Genomic DNA, 24,088 nt, shown 5'->3' on the forward strand with positions numbered 1-24,088 from the left:
TGTGTGATCATTTAAAAATCAGACATTACAGAACTATGTGAGTTGGAAAAATGAATGCCCCACACCTCTGCCTAAATCTCATGCTCATAAGACTATGGACACAGTAGGTCTTTATTTTTAGTAAATTGGTCTTTTTTTAAAATACACATAGGATTAAGTCTTTCAACCTGTTCCCTTTCCCAGTGCAATCACTTTGACCAGTTCCTCATGTGTGTTATGCAAAATAAGGTACAATCTCTTATTTTTAAAACTTTTGGTTTTATTACTTTGACATTTGCTTTAAATACATATGGATTTCTCTTTTAAATGACCCCCCCCCCACCATGGCACTAGGGATTAAACCCAAAGTCATGCACGTTCTGGGCATGTGTGCTGTCACTGAACTACATCCCCAGTCCTTTTCTTTCTTTTTTTTTAGTATTTTTAGTTGTAGGTGGACACAATACCTTTACTTTATTTATCCTTATGTGGTGTTGAGGATTGAACCCAGTGCCTCAATGCGCTAGGCAACCACTCTACCACCAGGCTACAACCCCAACACCCCCGCAGCCCTCTTTTTATTGATCTTATAGTTCTGTTGTATGGATAAACAATAAACTTCTATTGATAGATGTTTTAATTGTTTCCAGTTATTATTAAAACAATGCTGTGGGCAATATTTTCATAGACAGGTCTTTGGGCATAAAACAAGATGACAACATAAGGTTTTTAAATTTGCTCTAGTTATACATGTCAGCAGAATGCATTTTGACTCATTGTACACAAATGGAGCACAACTTTTCATTTCTCTGTACATGATGCAGAGTCACATCATTCCTTCAATGATACATGTACATAGGGTAATAATGTCCATCTCATTCCACCATTTTTCCCACCCCTATCCCCCTTTCCCTCCCCTCACTCCCCTCTGCCCAATCTAAAGTTCCTCCCTTCTTCCCTTGCCCACCCCACCCCCATTATGGATCAGCATCCACATATCCAAGAAAACATTTGATCTTTGGTTTTTGGGGATTGACTTATTCACTTAACATGATATTTTCCAACTCCATCCATTTACCTACAAGAGCCATAATTTCATTTCTTAAGGCTGAGTAATATTCCACTATGTATATGTACCACAGTTTATCCATTCATCTATTGAAGGGGCATCTAGGTTGGTTGTACAGTTTAGCTGTTGTGAATTGAGCTTCTATAAACATTGATATAGCTGCATCACTGTAGTATGCTGATTTTAAGTCCTTTGGGTACAGCTGGGTTAAAATGGTGGTTCCATTCCAAGTTTTCTAAGTAATCTCCCTACTGCTTTCCAAAGTGAAGACATTAAGCTGCTGTGGTTAGGGATGTATCTCAGTGGTGCAACTTGCCTAGCATGCATGAGGCTCTGGGTTCTAGAGTATAGAATACCAGCACATAGTAGAACCTAAATAAATATTTATTGAACATGGGAAATATGATCTTTTGAACCAAATCTAAGATGTGAATGATCTGAAATAAAGACCAAATTCCTGAAAAACCATCCCTGTTGGGACACCAGAATTAGGGAACAGAACCAACATGTGTTTAAATGAATGCAATCCAACAGTGTTGAACACCAGGGATTTCTTGACTTTTCCACCAAGGATCTCATACTGAAATCTTTGACTTGCCAAACAAGTTATGGTTACTTACATTTTCATTTTATTAAGGCACAAATATAAGTACAGAAAACTATGATGTAACTTATAGTATAGCCAAAATCATAAAATGGAGATCTGTATTAAAGATGTCTACTTAAAAGGACACGAGATTCAATCAAGGGGAGTACACACCTGAGAAAATAAAGGTAGTCTTTAGTGAAGCAACCACCTAAAGATGCCTAAGCACCAAGTTTTAGTTACTATTCCTGATGTTACTGGGAATTGGGTTTCCCCTGGGGTAACTGATGGCAGCTGGACTGGAGTCTAAGTTTCTGCCCTTGCCCAGACATCTAAAAATCAGTCCTACAGAGTTCATCAGGAAAGTTGAGTTATTCAAAGATAGAATACAATATAACTGGTCCCTTGTCCAACCCCTTTGATTCCTGGGCTCACCAAATAAGCCTGTTAATATGGGTATCAGTGGCACGACAGATCAAGATGATCCCATTCTGTTATCACCCCACTGGTTTAGGAACATATGTGGTACAGTTGAATTTCTTTAGATTCTAGGTCCTCTCTGGCTAGACACTGGATATCAGTTACCCAGAATAATCATCCCAAACAAACAACACCAAATCTGCCCTGTATCTCAATAGCTGAGAAATGCTCACTACAATGGCCCCACCTACAGAGTGAGTAATCCATAACACATTATACAAGACACACAGGGAAGGGCTTTGAATATATACACATGTGAATATATACACATTATACAGGGCTTTAAATGCCTCATTTCTTGCTATCAAAGAAGGGAGATTCAACCATTGGCTTTACAACAAGGCTACAGAGGTGAGATAGTTCCAAGACTTCAAGGACAGAGAAGCAGTGTTCCACTGGCTGGATCCGCCATCATTCCTTTAAAAACCCTAACTCCTTACCTTTAGGATGGTTTCTGTCTTAAAGATATCCCCAGAGGACTAGGGTTGTGGCTCGGTGGTAGAACACTTGCCTAGCACATGAGAGGAACTGGGTTCGATCTTCAGCACCACATAAAAATAAATTAATTAAAGTTATTGTGTTCATCTACAGCTAAAATATATATATTATTTCACATATATGTATACACACACACACACACACACACATCTTCAGAGTTTCCTTCCCTTTCCTCATATTAACTCAGAGAGGATCATGGAATATACTTGTTTAGTATAAGATTCTTCAAACTAATGTTCAGTCAGTATGAAATCATCAGAATGCCTTTGCCAATGTCACACATATTTTTTCTGACAAGACATTCTAAAGCACAAGTACACATGATGGATTAACATTCTGCTAACATCAATTAGTATATACTTATATCTAAAACATGAGTCCATTGAATAAAATCCAATCATAACAAAACAGTGAGGCACACCTGGAGAGTGAGTAATCCATAACACATTATTTTGTATCATTGAAAGTCCAAGGGTCTTAATTCATGGACAATCATGACTCCAGAGATCTGCCTAAGAAGTTAGAATGGGAACAAAATTAGTAAAGTGGCAACATACAAGCTCCCTGGCATGCACTACATCTTTCTTTAAGGGCCTAGGTTTAAACCTCTGGTACATAAGTAGATCCACACAGAAAAAGAACCTCTGGTGGTTCCATTCACGTAGACTGGGTCCTTGGCCCAGGCTGGTCATCTTTCTTTCTCTTGTTTGCTTGAAGAGGACCAAAAAGGTGGATTATGCCAGGAGAGTTTGGGACTTATCATGATTGGATTTTACTTGTTGTTGTTGCCAATTTTATTCAATTCCTTCTCTTTGAATAACTGTACTCTGGTTTTCCTCCAAAGTCAGGGGTCAGCAAATTATAACCTATGGGCCAAATCTACCCTACCACCTATTTTTTAATGCAACACCCAGCCTACCACCTATTTTTGTAATTAAAGTTTTAGTGGAATAGTCATGCTTGTTTTTTACATTATTATTATTATTATTATTATTATTATTATTATTATTATTATAGTTCTGAGGATCAAATCAAGGGTTTTGTGCATTCTGGGTTAGGGTCCTACCACTGAGCTATATCCCCAGTCCCTTTTACATATTTTCTATACTGCCCTCATGTTATTAAGTAAGGTTGAGCAGTTGCAACAGAGACCATATTTATTAGTCAACTTTATGTTGCTGTGACAAAATGCCTGATAAAATCAACTATAAAAGAAGAAAGGTTTATTTTGGCTTATGGTTTCAGTTCAGGGTCACTTGTCACTATCATTTTAGGCTTTTGATATGGTAAAACATCATGGCAGGGAGCATGTGCAAGAGGAAAGCTGCTCACCTCATAGCCTCTGGGAAGAAAAGATAGAGGAGGAGCCAGGATCCCCATATCCCTTTCAAGGGCATGACCCCAATGACCTCACTTCTTTCCGTTAGGCACCACCTCCTAGAAGTTCCCCCACATCCCATTAGCACCACAGGCTAGCCACTAATCCCTCACCACATGTTTTTAGGGAGACATTTAAGATCAAAACCATAACACGAAGCTTCCAGTGTTTTTTTTCTGGTTCTTTACAGGATAATTATTTCACTTTTGCTCTAGGGGAACACAACCTTACCTACTCTCAGTCATTGAGTTTCAACTATCCTGCAATTCATCAGTTAACAAAGTTCTCTTTTGTTTGAATTGGGTGTCCTCTCACTTGGCAACCAGCTGATCCTACCTGACACAAAGGAGGCCCAGCACAAATCACCCTTTCCCCTGGCATAGCTTAACACACAAGCCGAGAGCAACAGCTCTCCCATGATAGATGACCAAGAATTAGCTTACTTTGACCAGAAGCTGTAACTTGTTTTCTGTCAACAGGATCAAATGTTTGAAAGGAGGCACTTCCCAGAAAATTCCAGGCTATGGTCACCATCTGGGGATGCCTCATTTACACGTACACTGACTGTGGTAGAGGGCATGTATATTTGGTGAGAGGGCAATAGTGCTATGGACTAACAGGCAAGGTGGAAGTTTCTATCCCCGCATCTCAGGGCTTGAACTGTCAAAACAGTCAACTGACATGGAATGACTTATACGTACCAGGCTCAGCACTTAGCATTTTACATGTTACATCCAGAGCAACCTGTAACATAGAAATGATCATTGTTCCCATTTACAGATAAGGAAACCAAATCTCAGAGCTACTAAGGAATTCAGGAAAGGTCACATGACCAGTAAGCCATGAAGAGGGGATTCCAATTGAAGTCTAAAGCTCTTCCTGAAAGCCCATGCTTTCCAACACAAGGCCATAGAACAAGAGCCCCTGTGAACACAGCAACTCTTTCTGCATAATTCCAGTAAATATTCTGAGCTGGGCTTTAATGGGTCTGATGAGGGTTAAATGCCATCCCAGGCTAATCACAGGGATCAGAATACACATAAAAAATGGAATAGCCAGGCCTGGGTCACATGCCAATCTGAGGTAGGCCATTCTCACCTAAACTGAAGTGCCAAAATGTCCATATAGAAAGGGCTTAGGAACTGGGGGGATAGCTAGTGGTACAGTGTTCCCTTAGCATGTACAAGGCTCTGGATTCAATCCCCAGCTCTGCCCAAAAAATAAATAAATAAATAAATAAATAAAAGACTATTTCCACTAGAAATAGTGGGATTTGAAGGAGATGGCACTTAATACTTTTGAGAAATATCAGTTGTCCACATTAAAGAATGCAGGGGAGTGGGATGGAGTTCCAAAGATCAGTGGCTCTGCAAGGCACTCCTGGGTGCCAAGGGTTATTTAAGAGCCATGTGCCCCTGGGTGTTTAGCACTTTCATTGTGCAAACTTAGAAGGGGGTGGGGGTTCGGTTGAAAAGATCCACCACCACTACCACTACCTGTGTGGAGGGTATTGTGTAGGTGATTAGCTCCCCCTGGTGCTTAAATATTTTTTTAATCTACAAATCTTTCCAGGCATTTATCTTAGGGAAGTTAGGTCAGTGCAACAAAATTCAATACAAGACTTTTTTTTTTTTAACATTTATTTATTTATTTATTTTCATTAGCATTTTTTGACAGTGATAAATATTTTTTTTAAAAACTCTTTTCAAAATGTACCCTAGTAACAACAACAACAACAAAAAAACTCTTCATACATGTATATAGGGTTAATAATGTCTGTCTCACAATCTACTGTCCTTCCCATCCCTGTCCACCCCATTCCTCCCCACCTCCCCCTCCCTCCCTTCTGTACAATTCAAAGTTCCTTCATTCTTCTCTACTCACCCCCTACTATGGATCAGCATCCGCTTATCAGAGAAAACATACAGCCTTTGGTTTTTGGGGATTGGCTTATTTCACATAGCATGACACTCTCCAGTTCCATCAATTTACAGCAAATGCCACAATTTCATTCTTCTTTAAAGTTGAGTAATATTCCATTGTGTATATGTACCACATTTACTTTATCCATTCATCTGTTGAAGGGCATCTAGGTTAGTTCCATAGTTTCACTATTGTGAATTGAGCTGTTATAAACATTGATGTGGCTGTGTCACTGTAGTATGCTGATTTTAAGTCCTTTGGTTATCAACTGAGTAGTGGGATAGCTGTGTCAAATGGTGGTTCCATTCCAAGTTTTCTAAGGAATCTCCATACTACTTTCCAAAGTGGTTGCACCAATCTGCAGTCCCACCAACAATGTATGAGTGTACCTTTTCCCTCACATCCTCTCCAACATTTATTATTGCTTGTATTCTTGATAATTGCCATTCTGATTGGAGTGAGATAAAATCTTAGTTTTGATTTACATTTCTCTAATTGCAAGAGATGATGAACCTTTTTTCATATGTTTGTTGATTGATTGCAATACAAGACTTTTGAAAGATTGTTTATGGTTGTGAGAAATTGGAAATAACCTGAACATCCCCATTAAATTGTATTACATCACTTCAATGCATTATATTTAGTTATTAGAAAGCAATGTAGTAAAGAATGTTTTAGGATATGATAGTTGAGAATGTATTCAATACAATGCAGTTTTTAAAGTATAGGTCTGTGGGATGGGAGGGTATAGCTCATTGATGGAGCATGTACTTTGCATGCAAAGACCCTGGGTTCAAGCCCCACGCAGTACCAAATAAATAAAATAATAAAATAAAATTAATAAATAAAATACATACCTTCATAGCTGTTGTTTTGTGTATGTGTGTGTGTGTGTGTGTGTGTGTGTGTGGTGCTGTTGATTAAACCCAGGGCCTTATGCATGATAAAATCGACACAAAATTGAAATCCAGTGATTTTTGTCTGGGTTTAAGGATTATGGGTATTTAAAATGTTTTTATTATGACCATTTTACTGTGAAAATGTATTATGAGCTGGGCACAGTGGCACACATCTGTAATCCCAGTCGCTTGGAAGGCTGAGGCAGGAAGATCATGAGTTTAAAGCCAGCCTCAGGAACTTAGAGAGGTCCTAAGCAACTCAGTAAGACCCTGTCTCAAAATAAAAAACAAGAAGGGTTAGGGATGTGGTTCAGTGGTTAAGTACCCCTGGGTTAAATCCCCAGTACCGAAAAAAAAAAAAGGAAGGAAGGAAGGAAGGGAAGAGAACATGTATTATGAAAGTAAATATTAAAGTAAAGAGAATAATAATGGACTTCTGTATGTTCATTGCTACAGTTATCAATATTTTGTCACACTTCCTTTACCCATTCTTTTTTTGTCAACTGTATTCTTTTTCTCCTGAAATAATTTAAAGCAAATCTCAGACATCACTGAATTTTTTTCCTTACATAATTCAACTTGCATCTTATTTTGAAGGTTATCTTGCTATGTTACGGAGACTGGCCCTTAATTCAAGATTCTCCTGCCTCAGCCTACTGAGTAGGTTGGATGCAGACATGCACCACCAGGCCTGGCTTCAACCTACATCTTTTAAAAGAACATTTCTTATGTGTTTGTAGTTAACTGTTATCTTAACCTTACCCAGAGGCTCCTTGTTTACAATCCACACTGCCTGCCTTTCAACAACAAAGACCAGCCTCAGTCTCACTTACTTCACCAACAAAATTGACAATAGTCGTGGATTATCATTTTATCATCCCAGTCCTCTTTGCTCAAAATCAGGCTGAAAGGTTCATTTGAATATTTGCAGATCAAATACATGCAATTAATATTTTCCCCTATGCATATGCATATGGTTTGGCTGCCAGCAAAAGAAACTTAACTCCAGCTAAGATGGGCAAATAGGGAAAATTTATTGGCTCTTGAAATCCAAGAAATCAGATAGCCAAGCCATGGGAAGGGCAGGGATGTAGTGATAGATTTACAAAGGAATTGAAGAACTTCAGGGTAAAATACATTTGAAAAAAAAAAAAAAAAAAAAGCTTTGGGCCATGGACTCTCATTGCTGATTCTCTCTGAATTCAGTTTTAGTGTCTTTTTAAAATGATCATTTTTGTAATGGTACATGCCTTCAATGCCAGTGACTCAGAAGGCTGAGGCAGGGGAAAACCCAAGTCTGAAGCCAGTCTGGCAACTTAGCAAGGTTCTGTCTCAAAAACTTTAAAGGGCTGGGAATGTGGGTAAAGCACTCCTGGGTTCAGTCCCCAGTACTAAAAAACAATAAATACAGATGCATTTATCTGGATTAATAGTTGCACAGTATTCCTTAAAGAGATAAAACAATTCCTTACTAATAGATAGTAAAAATAAAAATAAAAATTGGCTGGGGATATGGCTCAGTAACAGAGTACCCTGAATTCAATCCCCAATACCACCAAAAAAAGACCCCCTTTTCCTCAATAAGACAAGAGCTAATTGTCTTTGGGGTTTATATTCCAAATTTTTTGAGTAATTTCAGCTTCTGGAGAATTAGACTCTGTGTTTTGAGTTAGATAGTCCTGGGAATGGCTGTATTGATTGTATTAGTCAGTTATTTCGCTGCTGCAACTAAAAGACCCAAGCAGAACAACTGCAGAGGAGGAAAGTTTGAGGGCTCACAGTTTCAGAGGTATTAGACCATAGATAGCCAGTTCCATTCCTCAGGGCTCCAGGTGAGACAGGAACCACATGGCAGAAAAGTGTGGCAGAGGGAAGCGGCTTACATGGTGATCAGTAGGCAGTAAGAGAGACTCCATCTCCAGATACAAAAGCCACACCCCAATTCCCACCTCCTCCAGTCGCAACCTACCACTTCAGTTACCAGTTAATCCTTATCAGGGGATAAAATCACTGATTGGGTTAAGATTCTTACAACCTAATCATTTCTCCTTTGAACCTTCTTGCATTGTCTCACAAGTGAGCTTTTGGAGGACACCTCATATCCAAACCATAACATGGACCCATCAAAAGACCAGTGGTAATACTAACTTCAGAGTAAGGTGGGTCCCTTATTTGGGGGAGGAGAGAAAATTCCTAGGACATGGACGAATTGAGTCTATTGAGACGATACTGCAGATGTTTACCACTATGCTGTGTTTTGTGATTGTAATTGCTACTTTAAGTTAATAATGTATCTTAAATGACCTTATATTGGCATATATAGATGCATTTATCTGGATTAATAGTTGCACAGTATTCCTTAAAGAGATAAAACAATCCCTTACTAATGGATAGTGAGACATACCACATGTAATTTTTGTGTGTGGTGGGGGGAGAGTACTGGAGATTGAAACCAGGGCACTCTACCACTGAGCTACATCTCCAGTCCTTTTTATTCAAATTGTAGAGGCTGGCCTCAAACTTGCAATGTTCCTGCTTCAACCTCCCAAAATGCTGGAATTACAAATGTGTGCCACTGTGCCTGGCCCTGATTTTCTTACTATGACCAATAATGCTACCAAAAATGTCCTACCAATGTCCTTCACACAGTGGAAAATGTTCTGTGATAAATTCCTCAGGGTGGAATTTCTAGATCAAGGGATGCTTATATTTCTGATCCTTCACAATGAAATCTGTGAAGTTATATTTCATAAATAATGAAATGCACAATTAGAGGGTAGTTATTATAATGTACAAAGCTGCTCCCTGTGACCTTTCCGGTACAGCCATTTTCCCCGCCTCCCAACCACTTGTCAAACTGTGAACATCCTAGCTAGCTATTGGTTCATCAGTCAGCTTGCAAGTATCCTTCTCCAATATTGGTCCCCTGTTAGCCCGGCGGAATTCAATTGCTTTACTGTAGCAACCCCGCCATCTTTCCTCATCTTTCTCTCCTACTCACTTTCTCTATCCTCCTCACTTTCACACTTTCTTGCACGTGCCCGTTCTCCTTCCCTTTCTTTTCCTCTCATTTTCTCTCTTACCCTGCAGGGAGACACTCTGTTCACTTAATAAACTCCCTTATGTGATTTCCCGTGTCTGGCGTGGTTTCCGTGGGATCCCTTACAGTTATAAAATTTTTAAAATGAATAATAGCTCTCCAAAGATATGAAACAGGAAAATTTAGCTCCAGGTCCTACTGGATAAGAGAGACTGGAATTACCTGATAACCATAAATGGCTAAAACTTGAACAAAAGATGTGAAACAATAGTTTTCAGACATGATTCAGCAGACAGTAGAAGACAGTGCTCCCTGAAAGTGAGAACTCTCTGAAGTGAGCCCTAGAACCACCCCAGCTTTCTGCCTGGGCAGAGTTTGCAGGTCACAGTGCTAGCAGAGGGACACCAAAAAGAGTCGTCTTATTGTGTCATCCAGGGAGAAAAGGAGGACCATGTCCCTGAAGTGCCACTCTGTTCCCAGAATCTAGCCAAACTAAAGGAACAATGAGATTAAGTCTGGGTCAGAATGTCCAGATAAATATTATCTTGAAGAACACTCTTTTTCTTTCATGTATGCTGGGAATTAGGGCAAGTCAGTGTTATCTGTAGAATGCGGTTTTCTTGCATGCATGCCAAGTTCCTTGGGGTGCTGGTCACACAATGAGACAAAACAAGCTGAACCGATGCTGCTTCTGTCACCTAACCTATACCCGCCCTCCTCCGTGGTAGCTGGTGCAGAGCAGAGCGCCTGGGAAGTGCTTGCCTAGCTGCCACTGAGACAAAGCACTGTGGGGGGAGGGGGGGTGCTATTGTTCTGATGAAGTACTGAGGCACCGTATGAAAGGGAGCTGCACCTGCCCAGCCTGGCACCTGTCGCCACTGAACTTTCTGACGAAGCACCTGTCCAACCCATGCCTCCTTGTTTTTCAATAAAACTTAAGCCTCACGTCCCATCTCCGGTGTCTTCTTTGGTTTCTTGAAAACTTCTCCCACTGCCCTAGCACAACTGGGCTGTGGATGGCTCACTTACACAAGGCTTTTGTGGACATGTATTTTTGGGGGGTAAATACCCAGCTAGGAGTGGAATTGCTGGGTCATAGAGTAGATGTTTAACTTTGTGAGAAATCACCCATTTTCCGACGTGATTGCATCACTTTTCTCTTCCCACCACAAAGACTCTGATTGCTCCACATCCTCAACATTTAGCATCACTGATCTTTTTCATTTCTATCATGCACGTGGTATCTTAGTGCTTTTAATTGCATCCTTTTGCTGACTGATGATGTTGAGCATCTTTCCAAATGCTTATCATGTATCTTTTTGTGAAGTGCCTGTTCACATCTTTCCTTCTTTTTAGATAATTGTAAATACTTATGGGATACAGAGCTATTACTCTATTACTTCATTTTTTGTGGCACTTAAGATTGAACCCAGGGCCTCTCACATGCCAGGCAAATGCTCTACCTCAGTACCCCGGGCCCCTCCTCCTTTTTAATTGAGTTGTTTGTCTTGTTATTGAAGTGTTAAATATCTTTATATATTCTTGATACAAGTCCTTTATCTGATTAATGTTCTGTGACTTTTCATTTTCTTGGTGTCCAATTAAAAAATCAGAAATTCTTAATTTTAATAAAGTTCATTTGCCAATTTTTTAATAATTTGGACTTTTTTTTATACTAAAAGAGATTTACTTATCTTAAAATCACAAAGATATTCTCTTATTCTTTCTCCCAGAAGCTCTATAGTTACAGCTCTTCTTCTCCTTCTCCTTCTTTGTCTTGTACTAGGGATTGAACTTAGGGGCATTTTTCCCTTAGCTACATCTCCTGTCTTTTTTAATGTTTACTTTTGAGATAGGGTCTCACTAATTTGCCCAGGCTGGCCTCTGACTTGTGATCCTTCTGCCTCAGCCTCCTGAGTTGCTAGGATTGCAGGTGAGAACCTCCATACCTAGCATAGCTCTTAAATTTTAGGTCCGTGATCCACCTAAAATTTTGCATTCCTGAGCAGTAGGCATTGATTGAGGTTCATCTACCCGCCATGGATATTCAGGTGTTGCAACAACATTTATTAAGAGATTTTCCTTACTTTGGCATGTGTGTCAAAAAATCTTTTTGTCAGCCAGGTGCAGTGGCACATTGCAGTAACTCTGAAGGCTGAGGCAGGAGGATGGCAAATTTGTGGCCAGTCTCAACAAATTAGTGAGACTCCGTCTCAAAATTAAAAAATAAAAGAGTCAGGGATGTAAATCAGTAATAGAGCACATCTGAGTTAAATCTCTAGTACCTCCAAAAATAATTTTGTCAGTACTGGTGTCAAAGGTATGTGTATATATGTGTGCAAATACATCCAAGTGTAGTCTATTTTATGCCAAAATAATAAATATGTGTGACTCTATTTCTGGACTGTATTCTGCTCCACTGTTTGTGCTTGCATCAATACCAGACTATCTTGATTACTGTAGGTTTAGAGTATGTATATGTATGTTTAATGTGACAGTGTCAAATGCTGTCTCACACACCCCTACCAACAATGTAAACAGTTGGTCTCCTCACTTGTAGCGTGGAGCTTTATCACCTTTCCACATCGTGGGACCACACCTGTTCTCTGCTGTATCCCTGTCACTCAGTTCTGTGCCTGGTACACAATTTCTGCCAGCATTTGCTGAATAAATGAATGACAAGAGGCTATAGTGTATCTGAAGTTTTCCAACCCTTATTAAGATGTCCTCTGTGTTAGCTTTCTTTCATAATAACAATATACCTGAGATAAGCAACTTGCAAAGATCTATTTTGGCTTAGTTTTGGAGGTTCCAGTTCATGATTAATTGATTCTGTTGCTTTTGGGCCTGTGTTAAGAGTTTTCGGTGGATGGGCTGGGGTTGTAACTCAGTGACAGAGTGCTTGCCTAGCATGTGTGAGGCACTGGGTTCCATCCTCAGCATCACATAAAAATAACTCTATCCATCTACAACTACCCACAAACCCCTCATCTTAAGGATTCCACCACCTCACAATAACACCACCCTGGAGATTGAGCCTTTAATGCATGAATCTTTGGGAGACATTTGAGATCCAAACTATAATATCTTACAAAGATAACAAGGATGAGACAATTAAACTAAATTCTAGAAAAATGTTTCTGAAATCTCAAAAGATTTCATCTCTAGGAGTAGGGTATAATAATAACAACAAAATAACAGATGACTCTTACACAGTGTTTACTATGGGCAAGCCTGTGGTCCTGTTACCATGGTTAAGATGCCACCCATTACAGTTATATTTCAAGCACCTAGATAGAGCACAGGTAAGTGAAGGGACACAGGGTAGACAAGAGTCCTTTAAGGAAAGTTCCTAGCAGCTGCCACATGACTCTCCTATTTATGTTCCATGAAATATATGGCCTCTGCACCTGATTGACAAAAATTATCAGTTATTTATCAAGTTCTTTTGATTTCTTGGGTTTGGTTTTCTGCCAAGTGCAACTACAAGAATCCCAATTTATACACCCCATTTTGCTGAGTAGGGTTTTGGCACCTGGTGTACATCATGGTACTGACACAAAAGATTGGGAGTGTTTTATTTTAAAGTTTTAATTTAGAAATGTCAGACAGCATCTTGCCTTAACCATAAAGGGACAGAGTTCTTTTGAGGGAGACTTGACTCCATCTAAATACCAAGGAGTACAAATCATCCTAATTTTTAACTGGTGCCAACATACCAAGATGGACCAGTACCAAAAACAAATGTCCACAGTACCAGTTCTCATGAGGTAGATCTGGTTTAAGAAGCACTTTATGTATAGTGTAACTAGGGCCAACAGTTTTTCCCCCTTGTACTGAGGATGCAACCCAAGCCCCCAGTTCTGGGACAATGCACTTTTATTGCAGAAACTATGACAAAAAAATTTTTAAGACAAAAAATTGACACTGGCTGGGCATGGTGGTACATACCTGTAATACCAGCAACTCAGGAGGCTGAGACAAGAGGATCACAATTTGTGACCAGCCTCAGCAACTTACCAAGACCCTCAGCAAATTAGTGAGACCTTGCCTCAAAATAAAAAATAAAAAGGTCTGGAGCCATGACTCCATGGTAAAGCACCCCTGGGTTCAATCCCCAGTACCAAAAAAAAAAAAAAAAAAAAAAAAAAAAAAAAAAAGACACTGAAAAAAATTAACCTGTGTACTCTAGTTAGCAGAATAAGAATATGTTCCAAAGTGTTGAAAATGAGCCAGGTATAGTGGTGCACACCTATAATCCCAGGAACTCAGAAGGCTGAGGCAGGAGGATTGAAAGTTGGAGGCCAGCCTTAGCAACTTAGCAAGGCCCTAAGGCCCTGTCTCAAAATAAAAAATAAAAAGGACTGGTGATGTAGCTCAGTGGTTAAAGTACCTTTGGGTTCAATCCCCAGTATCAAAAATAAATAAATAATGGTTCAAAGTGTTGATAAAACAGTCTTCACTTCCTCTAAGCATCATTTGTATAATGTATCTGGCATAACCTGGGTATATTTTTTCATTTAATGTAAACATTATATATCAGCTCTGCTGTAAATTGAAGATGATCAGGAGACACAATAAAGGCAGCTACTATATGCTAGGAATTATGCTAAATTATACACACACCACATACACTTTCCCATTTAATGCTCACACTTACCCTGTCACCCCATGAGTGGGTATTATTAGCTTCATTTTGTACACAAGATGACACTGTGTGATCACTCACAGTGGGTGAATGCTACAGCCCCACCCGGGAAGTGAAGAAGAGGTCCTGCTGCCTGGGAAGAGTTCAAGGAAAATGCCTACCCCTCCGAATGCTCCAGAACAATACTTGGTGCAAAGAGGAAAAGAGAAATACTCTAGTAAGGATGTCCCTTATATAGCATTATTTTTAAAAAGAACACACACAACCTAAATGCTTAATTAAGCATGACATTAACTAAATGATGGTCATCCAAAGAATTGATGAATCATAGAAATTGCTCATTTATATTAATATGTTCTAACTTTCAGGTGGAAAAGTTAGGATCCCAAACTACACACAGCATATGCATCTCAATCACATAAAATATTTTCAGAAAAAAAAAAAAAAACGGTAAGGAAATATTCCCAAGAATATGAGGCATAATGAACTCTGGAGAGGATTAAAGTAGATTTCATGTTTCTTTTTCCCCCTTTGACTTTTGTTGTCTAACTTTTCCACATGAACACGTTTACTTTGACAATCTGAATTTTTTAAGAGTTTAACACTTTTGTATAACATACCCTTTTGTGCTCACCTTGTTCTAAGATCACTGATTCTGGATCCACCGGGGGTAGAAGGGTATTTGGTATTTTGTGTGTGTATACCCTGGGCTTCATGCATGCTAGGGAAGCACTCTCATCATTGAGATTTTGAGGTGGGGGTCTTGCTAAATTGCTCAAGTTGACCTCAAATTTGGCAATCCTCCCTCCTTAGTTTCTTGAGTAGCTGGGAATATAGGTATGGATTACCACACCTGGACCATTTTTTTAAAAAAGAGGTGATTGATGTTTTCATTGGGCTACATAGAAATGAATTTTGAAAGTTTAAAATTTTAATATCTCCAAAAGGACTCCAAAGGATGCCTCAAATAGTATCTTGGGGAAAAAAAGGCAGATGAAATTGGGGAGGATACAAAAAGATGTCTTCCTAAGTAGGAAATCTCAATAGGAAACACCATCATCTGAGTTGCACTTTGAAGGAAGGAGGCTGGAGGGGTTGTTAGCAGGAAGTTTCATCTTCCTTTTCTTGGGGATGTCCTACTTGGGTGCTGGGTGAAGACCAAAGGCAGGATATTTGGCAGACCTCTGTGGGCATTGACAGACAAGTAGTTGATCCCCCAGCCAAGTTAGTACGCTTCACCCACATATTTGTTTTAAGCACAGCATCACTGGGTGGCTAGAATTTGCTCATTGAACTTTCTGATAGTCCCTCTCTAGGCATTTTTTTTTTTTTTTAACTAGGGATTGAACCCAGGGGCACTTAACCACCGAACTACATCCCTAGCACCACCACCCCTTTTGTAAAATTTGAGATAAGAGTCCCACTAAGTTGCTGAGGCTGGTTTTGAACCTACAATTCTCCTGCTTCAGCCTCCATGACTGACCCTCTCCAGGCTTTTTAAATACAGTGAGTATATGTTATTAGCTTTCAACCTGCTAGTCCCTTGGAGTCTGTGGCTCATGCTGGGTCTTTATGAAACATTTGCTGAAGGTTTTCTAGCTGTGGTTATGACAAACGATGTTGAAAATAATCTAGAATAACAACTCTTTTACAATCTCTATTTAATGGACTCACTGTATAGTAAACACTATCAAGTTTATTCCTGAGACAGGGAGATCTGTTTCCATGTAGATTTTTATTGTTCCGTGGGAAGATGCAGAGAGCATATTTGATCTCTTTGGTTATCATCCAGCAATAACCCTCAACTCATGTGAACACACTACTCCCTCCATATCCTCTCTGGAAAAGTCCTGTGGCAAATGAAATCCCACTATGGTGTATAATTATAATGCACTGATAAAAAAAACTTTAAAATAGTGACATTAGAAGCCAAGCCAGCTTCCCTCCCAGTTACATAAGGTAATATATTTCTCTTTGCTGCTTAAGCTACTTGGAATGGGTTACTAATGATTCCAAGAAAGAGAGTCCTGATTTTTCTTTGTGTGTTTTTAAAATTTTCTTTAATAAAGACAGAGAAATTTATTTGGAGGAAAAAGTTTGAAACTGAAAAACCATATATCAAAACCAATGTGGATATGGATATGGGAAACCTGGGGAAATTAATGCAATCCCTTGTATAGACAACTCCCCTGTGCCCACTGGCCTCACAGTGCCTCTCTCCAGCTCCTCCTACAAACCCATTGCCCAGAGCCTATGAAGATGCAGTCAATTCCCTTTCCACATCCACCAGAAAGCAAAGGTCTCTGCATTCATTTTTAACAACATCCTAGTTCAAAGAATGCATGAAGTTTCTCCACCTTAAGTAAAAGAAAAAAAGAAAAAGCAGTTCAAGATCCTTATGTCCTTAGGATGGAACCCTAAGACAAAATGGAAGCTGAGAAGCTGTGACCGGAGGGTGTAGAGTTTAGGATGAAATGCTTGTTATTGCAATAGGAACATACATTACAAAAAGTAAAATTAGTGATGTCCCCTCAACCTTAAAATGACAAGGAAAGTTAAACACAGTCACCATTTTGGACACATATTTTATTGTTTAGAAACTTCCAGCAGAGTTATCATCAAGTACCTTTGGCAGGAGATGTCTGTGTCTGCTCCTCCCCAAACCTCCACTCATCAGAACAGAAACAATGAGTCCAGCCTCAAGGTGTGAGGTGATGGACCCGCCAAGGGACAGCCTGGCATAAGCTTCCCTGGCATCACCCACACGCAGATCTGGGTGAACAACAGTAACCGTACACATGTAGACACAAAGTGCAACCCCAAACAACCATCAACTTTGTAGGATGGTACCGGAACAGGAAAGGCATCAGAATTGAATCTGCAGAAAATCAAAATTAATCATGATTGGCTTTCCTACCTGAAGTTAGCCTCCTAAACTAGCTGACCTTATTATTCATTTATTTTAAAAGCAAACCAAGTATATATGGCATCTTTTAAAAAATCATGTAAACGTTGTAAAGGTTTAGGGGTTATTTATAATCTGAAGAGACTTATAAAAAATTACTGGACTTGTTAAGACTATAAATACTAACCCCTCCTCCCCCCATGAAAAAAGCAATTGTTACAAAAATATAAAAAATATACTAGCCTCTACTATTTAACCTTTCTACCAGAAATCTCATGACTCTGGGACACATCCTGGCTTATGTAGCATACAGAAAGCCCGAGTGCAACTTTTTCAACTTTTTAAGGAAGGAAAAGTACCAAAACATTCCCTTTTGTTATTTGAGATTGTGGCTGCTTTCTTCACAGGAACTGTAATGCTAATGTGTAATGACAATTTGACGTTTTCTACTGTATTCCCCTGCAAGGACCCAGTGTGGAAATAGTAGCATAGGAGGTTGCTTCAAACCTCACTCCTTAACTTCTTCCGATTTCTCTCTCCAGCTCCTTCAGTTCCATTTTGGGACTTGTTGGGTCCCCAGACTCCTGAGCTGGCCATGGTTTCCCTAACTTCCCTTGGAGTAGGCAGATGGTAAGGAGGAAGGTGCCTGGTGAAGGGGATGGGAGTACTGAGCTGCTGGAGTGTGGGTCAAGCCCAGTTCAGGCTTACCAATGCCAGAGAAGTGGCATGGTTGGTGGATGATGCCTTCCTGGCCTGGAGAGATGACTGATGCTACAAGTCCCTGTCCGCAAGGCTGGGAAGGGAGGCAGCAGCTAATGAGAAGGCAAAACACTTTGCATTAAGTTAAAACACTCCAATTCAGTTCAATAAATGAATCAGATTGCATTCACTCCTCCACAGCAAGCTACAGGCACTTTAACCAATTAAGAGCTACAAAATGGACCAAATTCCATTTAAAATAATTGGAGAAACTACAGGGGCTTGACTGTTGTTGGTTGGTCAAGTCCTTAAGGATCCCTTCCTGGCTTAGGACATTTTTAGTCTTTCCCTATCTCTGCTACTGCCAGCAGGGGGCGATGTGGGTAAAGGCTCAATCAAGCCCTTGGGAGAAAACAGTCACTGGGTAACCAGGGGGAGGATCCATAGGTCAACAGGCAGAGCCCCTCCTCATAACTGGGATATTGCTGGGCTGTGTGCCCTGTGTCCCTGAAGTCCACGGAGACCTCTCAGACCAAGATCTCAGCCTAGCATATTCAAGAGAAACTTTCATCCCCAAAGTATCCAGAATCCTTATGACCTGCTACACTGCTCAGAAGTGGAGACCTGGCTCAACCTGGTGCCTGACTCACACCCACTCCTCCTCCCTACAGGACCTGTGATCTTGGGCATATCCCCCAGTGTCCACCACAACCCAGCCTGGCAACCTGTTCTACCAGTGTACTACTGCCCTCATGGTCCTTGTCTGAGATGGGTTGACTGCCTCCAGGTCAGAATGATGGACCCTATCTGAGTCCCCACTGGACGTCCAGGCTCTACTGTTTGAAGAACTACATTTTCGCACCACTAATGGTTTTATTTCATAGATCACATTAGAAGTTCTGGGCTTCCCATCCTCACCATGGTTGTCATACATTTCCCAATAACCTGTTTGTTTCTCCAGATCTAAAACATCCCATCCAACACAGCCTGGTTGTTTAAAACCCAAGGGAACTTTTCAAAACCAACAATTAGATGATTCGGAGAACTTGGCCATATCTGCTGAGCAAGACCCCTCTGCTTTGGTTGCATCAAAAGAACAGCCTGTGAGACATTGAGAATTCACATTTGCTCAGAAGAGAAGTGCTCCCAACACCAAGGCACAGAGAAAGAAGTCTCCTGGGGAAAATGACGATGGACACAATCAGCGACCTCAGTGAGACCTTGAGGCAGTCAGTGGGGGAGGCCTGGGAGGGCGTTGTGGGGGAGACCTGGAGATGGGGTCTCCCCTGGGGCCTGAGGCATCCTCACGCATACTTCTCCAGGAACTTTATGTGAAAGTCCTTCACCTTCTGGAGCACTGTCTTCAGCTTCTCCACTGGAGGGAGAATGGTCATTCTGTCAGGAAAGAGAATACTGTCAGTCTGACTGCTCTAGAAAAGGAGACAGGAATGAATCCAACAGCTATCAGAGTGGAGACAAGGAAGTGAGGGTAAGGTGCATGGGGAGGGGAGGACAGGCCTGGCCTGTCCTCTTTGACAACTCCAGCCTTTGCACAGTACCTGGCATTTGTGGGAGGGCACTCTCCCCCATTCATACATTCAAAATGGGGTCTTGCTTTGTTGCCCATGCTGGTCTTGAACTCCTGGGCTCAAGTCATCCACCTGCCTCAGCCTCTTCAGTAGCTAGGTCTACAGATGCACACCACTGTACCCAGCTTTTATATATGTATTTATTTTTTTTAACCCAAGTAATACATGCAAACAAAGGCAATAAACTGGGGCAACATTTAGGCTTGCATTTACCCATTACTGGAAGCCTGCAACACATTTTGACTAGTGTACAGAACGTTCTAGAGCATAGACAGCATAGAGGACATTCTAGAGCATTCCTGTTAGATCGGATTTTTTTTAAACCTCTAGCAGTCATTCTAACAGTGAGACAACTTCCATTCACAATTCTCCCTCCAAGCTGTCATAGCTAATACCTCTCTCCAGTCCATCAATAATACACTTCCCAACCCTAGGGGCAACCCTCTTAAGTTATACTACTTTTTTTTTTTAGGTACTGAGAACTGAACCCAGGTCTTGTTTGGTACGCACGCTACTGTTGGGTTATACCCCAATCTCCAGACTCCATGAATTGCAGAGGTGAGCCTGACTAAGAAAGGCCAAGCAGACATGGTTTCTCCATCTGGGAAACACTACCCACAACCTTGACAGTGAAGACCTGGTTCCAGGTGCCAATGGCTCATGACTTCTTTTTTTAGAATCTGCCACAAGAGACATCTCGAGAGCAATGTGCATGGAAAAGATGTTGTTCTGAATAGAATGAACCTCAGCAAACCCTGGTAGCTGCTCCACCCAGCTCAGCCCTGAGAATCTGCACTCCTATCTGCACTACTATCTGTACCAGGGTACATCTGTGGAAGGCTTCACAGTAAGCACAGCTACTACTGTGTGTCGGGACAGCACCTTAGCAGGTCCATGGTGCAGCCAAGGGGCTATTGAGCAATTCTTAGGTGCCAGACATTGTCCTAGGCATCTGGGTGCTATGTGCTGCTGTCATGGACTTTAAAAGGTACAGGAAAATAAAGAAGAAAACACACTGCTTAGGACATTTCTGATAGATTACTCAGCAGAGGGGCACACAGAAGAGTCAGGGTAGACCTCTCCCAATAGATGACCCTGGAGTCCCCCCCAGTTTTCCTTACACCCTAGGCAGAGAGTCAGCTTGGCTTTATAGCTGAACAAAATGGGGTGAGATGGGTGGGGTGCAAAGAAGTATGGCTCCATTCCTCTCAGACTCTGAAGTCAGCTGGCCTGTGTTCTATGTTAAGGAGCCCACGTTTCCCCCAACAAACCCGGGATCTGCCTGGTACACAGGGTGTCATACCTGAAGTGGTAGGTGCCTTCCCTCTGCCCAAAGCCGCTGCCAGGCACAACACAGATGCCAGTCTCCTCCAGGAGCTTCATGCAGTAGAACATGTCTGGGGCCATTTTATGGGCCTACAGGAGCAGGGAAGAACTTCAGAATCATACCTAGCTTTACACAGTACCAGCATGCCACTCAAAACTATAAACCAAATACAACCTAAATGGCAGGTTATCTTTCCAGTGACAGGGCCTTTCTACCCTGAGATACTACTGATAGCTGGCATAGAGACTCAGACACCTGAGCCAGGGGATGTGGCACTACTGTGCATTGTCAGGGATCACCATCCTACTTCCTTCCTACTCCATCCCAGTAGCTGCTCATCAAGTATTGATGGTGACCTCCTAATGTGCTCTGAAAACAAAGAGCCCTGAGATCTGCACCTAGTGTGGGCTTTCAGGGCACAAGCTTCTCTGGGGCCACTGTTGACAGTGCTTCATACACACAGGTTTGCATAACAATCACCTAGGGAAACTGTAAAGTACAGTTCTAACACCCGGGATTCTGACTCCATGAATCTGAATGTTTGACAAGGTATTCTGCAGGTTCTGGGGTGAGGTGAGGACAACACTTTCAGAAACACCACTCTGCCCCTGATCCTGAAAGTGAGGTCTGCCACACCTAAGAATCTGCTGGAAATGCCATGAACCCAGAACTGGCATTTCAACAGGTACCGTGATTGGTACACATGTTCACGTTTGGGAAGCACTGCTCCAGGACACAATGGCTGGTGGAGGAGATGGCTCTGCTGTTTCCCCAGCATTACATCACAACTGGGTATGTCCCTTTGGAGCAGCAGTGTTAACAGCCCAGATCACTTCCTCTCACCTGGGGCTGACCACATTTTTTCCCCATTACCACAGCATGCTGCTGGGGCTGGGCCTTTGAGAAACTGCCATCGTTACACAGTATTACATAGTAAATAGCATGTGGCTGAGAGTTCACAGAGTTCAGAGCCCCCTGGGCCAGTGTCTCTGCTCTCCAAGGCAGGAAGCAGACCCTGACCTGGCTGTTTCAAGTGAACCCAGGGAGGAAGAGCAAGCCCAGCCATGACTGTCTCAGACCTGAGCTGTCTCCACAGCTTTGGCAGGAATGAAGATCCGAGGAAAGGCATACATGGCTCCCTGCAAGGGGTTGCAGTGAATTCCTGGGACTTGGTTAAATAGGTCTTCTGTCAGCTTTGCTTTTTTGGCCAGATTACCCAGGACAGACTCCTTCTCCTGATGACAGAGAAAATACAGAAGTCAGCATCTCAGCACAAGGACAGGCCCCAGTCATTCCTTCAATAGTAGGGTAACTGGACAGATTGACAAAAGATGGGCTTGTGTGTGTTTGAGCACAGCAAATCAGACAAGTGGGTGGAAAACATCTTTCTATAGGAAGTCTTCCCATGGACTCTCAGATCAGGAGACTGCCATGTGCCCTGGGGCACATATGAATACATGGGCGATTCAGGTCACAGGGCAGATCCTGAGTAGCCCAGGTCATAGGATCTACTCTTATATGAGGATGTCATTTCTGAAAATGAGCAAAACCAGTCCCTGCCTATCAGTCTAATGGACTTGGCTCTGAGAGGAACATTCTAGAAATACTTCTAGTAGACATGGGTCTCCTTCTGGAGTCAGCCCTTCATTTGGAAGAACCCCCCTCCCTACTCTCAGTCCATGTGGTATACACAGGACACATGACCCAGATGAAGCAAAGCAGAGTCAGTGACTGGTTCAAGCTGGACATGTGCCCAAAGCTGGAGCAGAGTCATCCAGGACTTCTGCGAGCACTGCTGAAAGAGGGATTAAAAGGTGTGAGCCTACAAATGAGCAGATAAAATGTAGATAATCCATACAATGACACAACAGCCATCAGTCCCAAAGGAACTTGTGACACAGGCTGCCACAAGGACACTATTCTAAGTGGAATAAGCCACTCCCAGGAGAATAAACATTATATAATTCCACCTGTGTCAGGTATCTAGAACAGGTGAATTTGTAGATACAGAAAATGGAATGGTGGTTGCTGGGGAAAAGAATGTGTGACCATTTAACAGGTATCATAAAAAGTTCTGAGATGGACGGTGGAGGTGGTTGCATGTGAATATCATTAATGCCATAGAACTGTATATAAAAAGTGGTAAATTTTTTGTATTGTATATTTTACCACAGTTGAAAAGGAAAAAAATATGAGTCTGGACCAGTTGTGAGCTAACTTCTAGTTACATAGCCCATAGGTACCTTTTTTTTTTTTTTTTTTTGCCATGAGGTCTCACTATGTTGCCCAGGCTGGTGTTAAACTCCTAGGCTCAAGAGATCCTCGTGCCTCAGCCTCACAAGTAGCTGGGACTACAGATGCATACCACCATGCCCAGCTCCATAAGTTCCTCTTCTGTTTTAAAATAGAATTGGGCTTTTGTCCAACAGTTGAAAGGTTCAGACTGGACCACATGGAGCTGGGTAAGCCAGAGAGAGTTCCATGACCTAGGACTGATGCTGTTCCCCTCTACTTCACCTTCTTTTTAGCCTATTAACAGAATCCCCTGAGAGTGTTATCAGGACACGAGGCCCCTCCCTTTGGGTGCCTGCCCATCTGGATGCTTGCATTCAAGGAAGAGGAAGGGTGGGGTGGGTACACACATACGCAGTCATAGCGCTCCCACTTCAAAACATGCCGGATGCATCCTCAGACTTAACCAACTCATGAGGGTGGTTCAAGTACCAGGAGGCACCATGAGTGTCCCCTGGGGAACACAGATACACACCAGCACCCCAATTCACCAGACATGGCAGGAATTCACCTGTGACGCTGCCAGTAGCCATGATGTATACAGGTCACAGTAGACTTACCCTACTGAACTGTTCAAAGGACTCCTCTCCTGGCACTGGGGGGTTCACAACAATGTCCATGGCAGCCTGTCCAGACACTGGTGGGCACAGACGCACTGACAGCAGCTTCACCAGCTGGCCCTTGATCTCAGGGTGGAGGTTGATCACTTCCATGTAGCCTCCTCTATAGCCACACCTAGAGGGTTCAGAACAGCGACACATCCACCATTTACAAGT

The 24,088-nt window shown here is 41.7% G+C and overlaps 1 protein-coding gene across 3 annotated transcripts in view; it reads right to left on the reverse strand.

Annotated features, from left to right (window-relative positions):
* Positions 1 to 16,641: 16,641 nt before the first annotated feature.
* Positions 16,642 to 24,088, reverse strand: part of Gpt2 (glutamic--pyruvic transaminase 2) — a 37,319-nt gene continuing 29,872 nt past the window's right edge. For 2 of the 3 annotated variants that reach the window (XM_047528454.1, XM_047528453.1), the window contains 4 exons: positions 23,873 to 24,047; positions 22,100 to 22,255; positions 20,997 to 21,109; positions 16,642 to 19,499 (listed from right to left, as the gene is read on the reverse strand). In XM_047528454.1, coding sequence (XP_047384410.1) covers positions 19,409 to 19,499; positions 20,997 to 21,109; positions 22,100 to 22,255; positions 23,873 to 24,047 — 535 coding nt within the window. In that variant the 3' untranslated portion in view covers positions 16,642 to 19,408. The remainder of the gene's footprint in view (positions 19,500 to 20,996; positions 21,110 to 22,099; positions 22,256 to 23,872; positions 24,048 to 24,088) is intronic. The other variant, XM_047528455.1, reaches the window with a different exon arrangement.

This window comes from Sciurus carolinensis, chromosome 16 (genome assembly GCF_902686445.1).
Source record: "Sciurus carolinensis chromosome 16, mSciCar1.2, whole genome shotgun sequence".
Classification (NCBI taxonomy): Eukaryota; Metazoa; Chordata; class Mammalia; order Rodentia; family Sciuridae; genus Sciurus; species Sciurus carolinensis.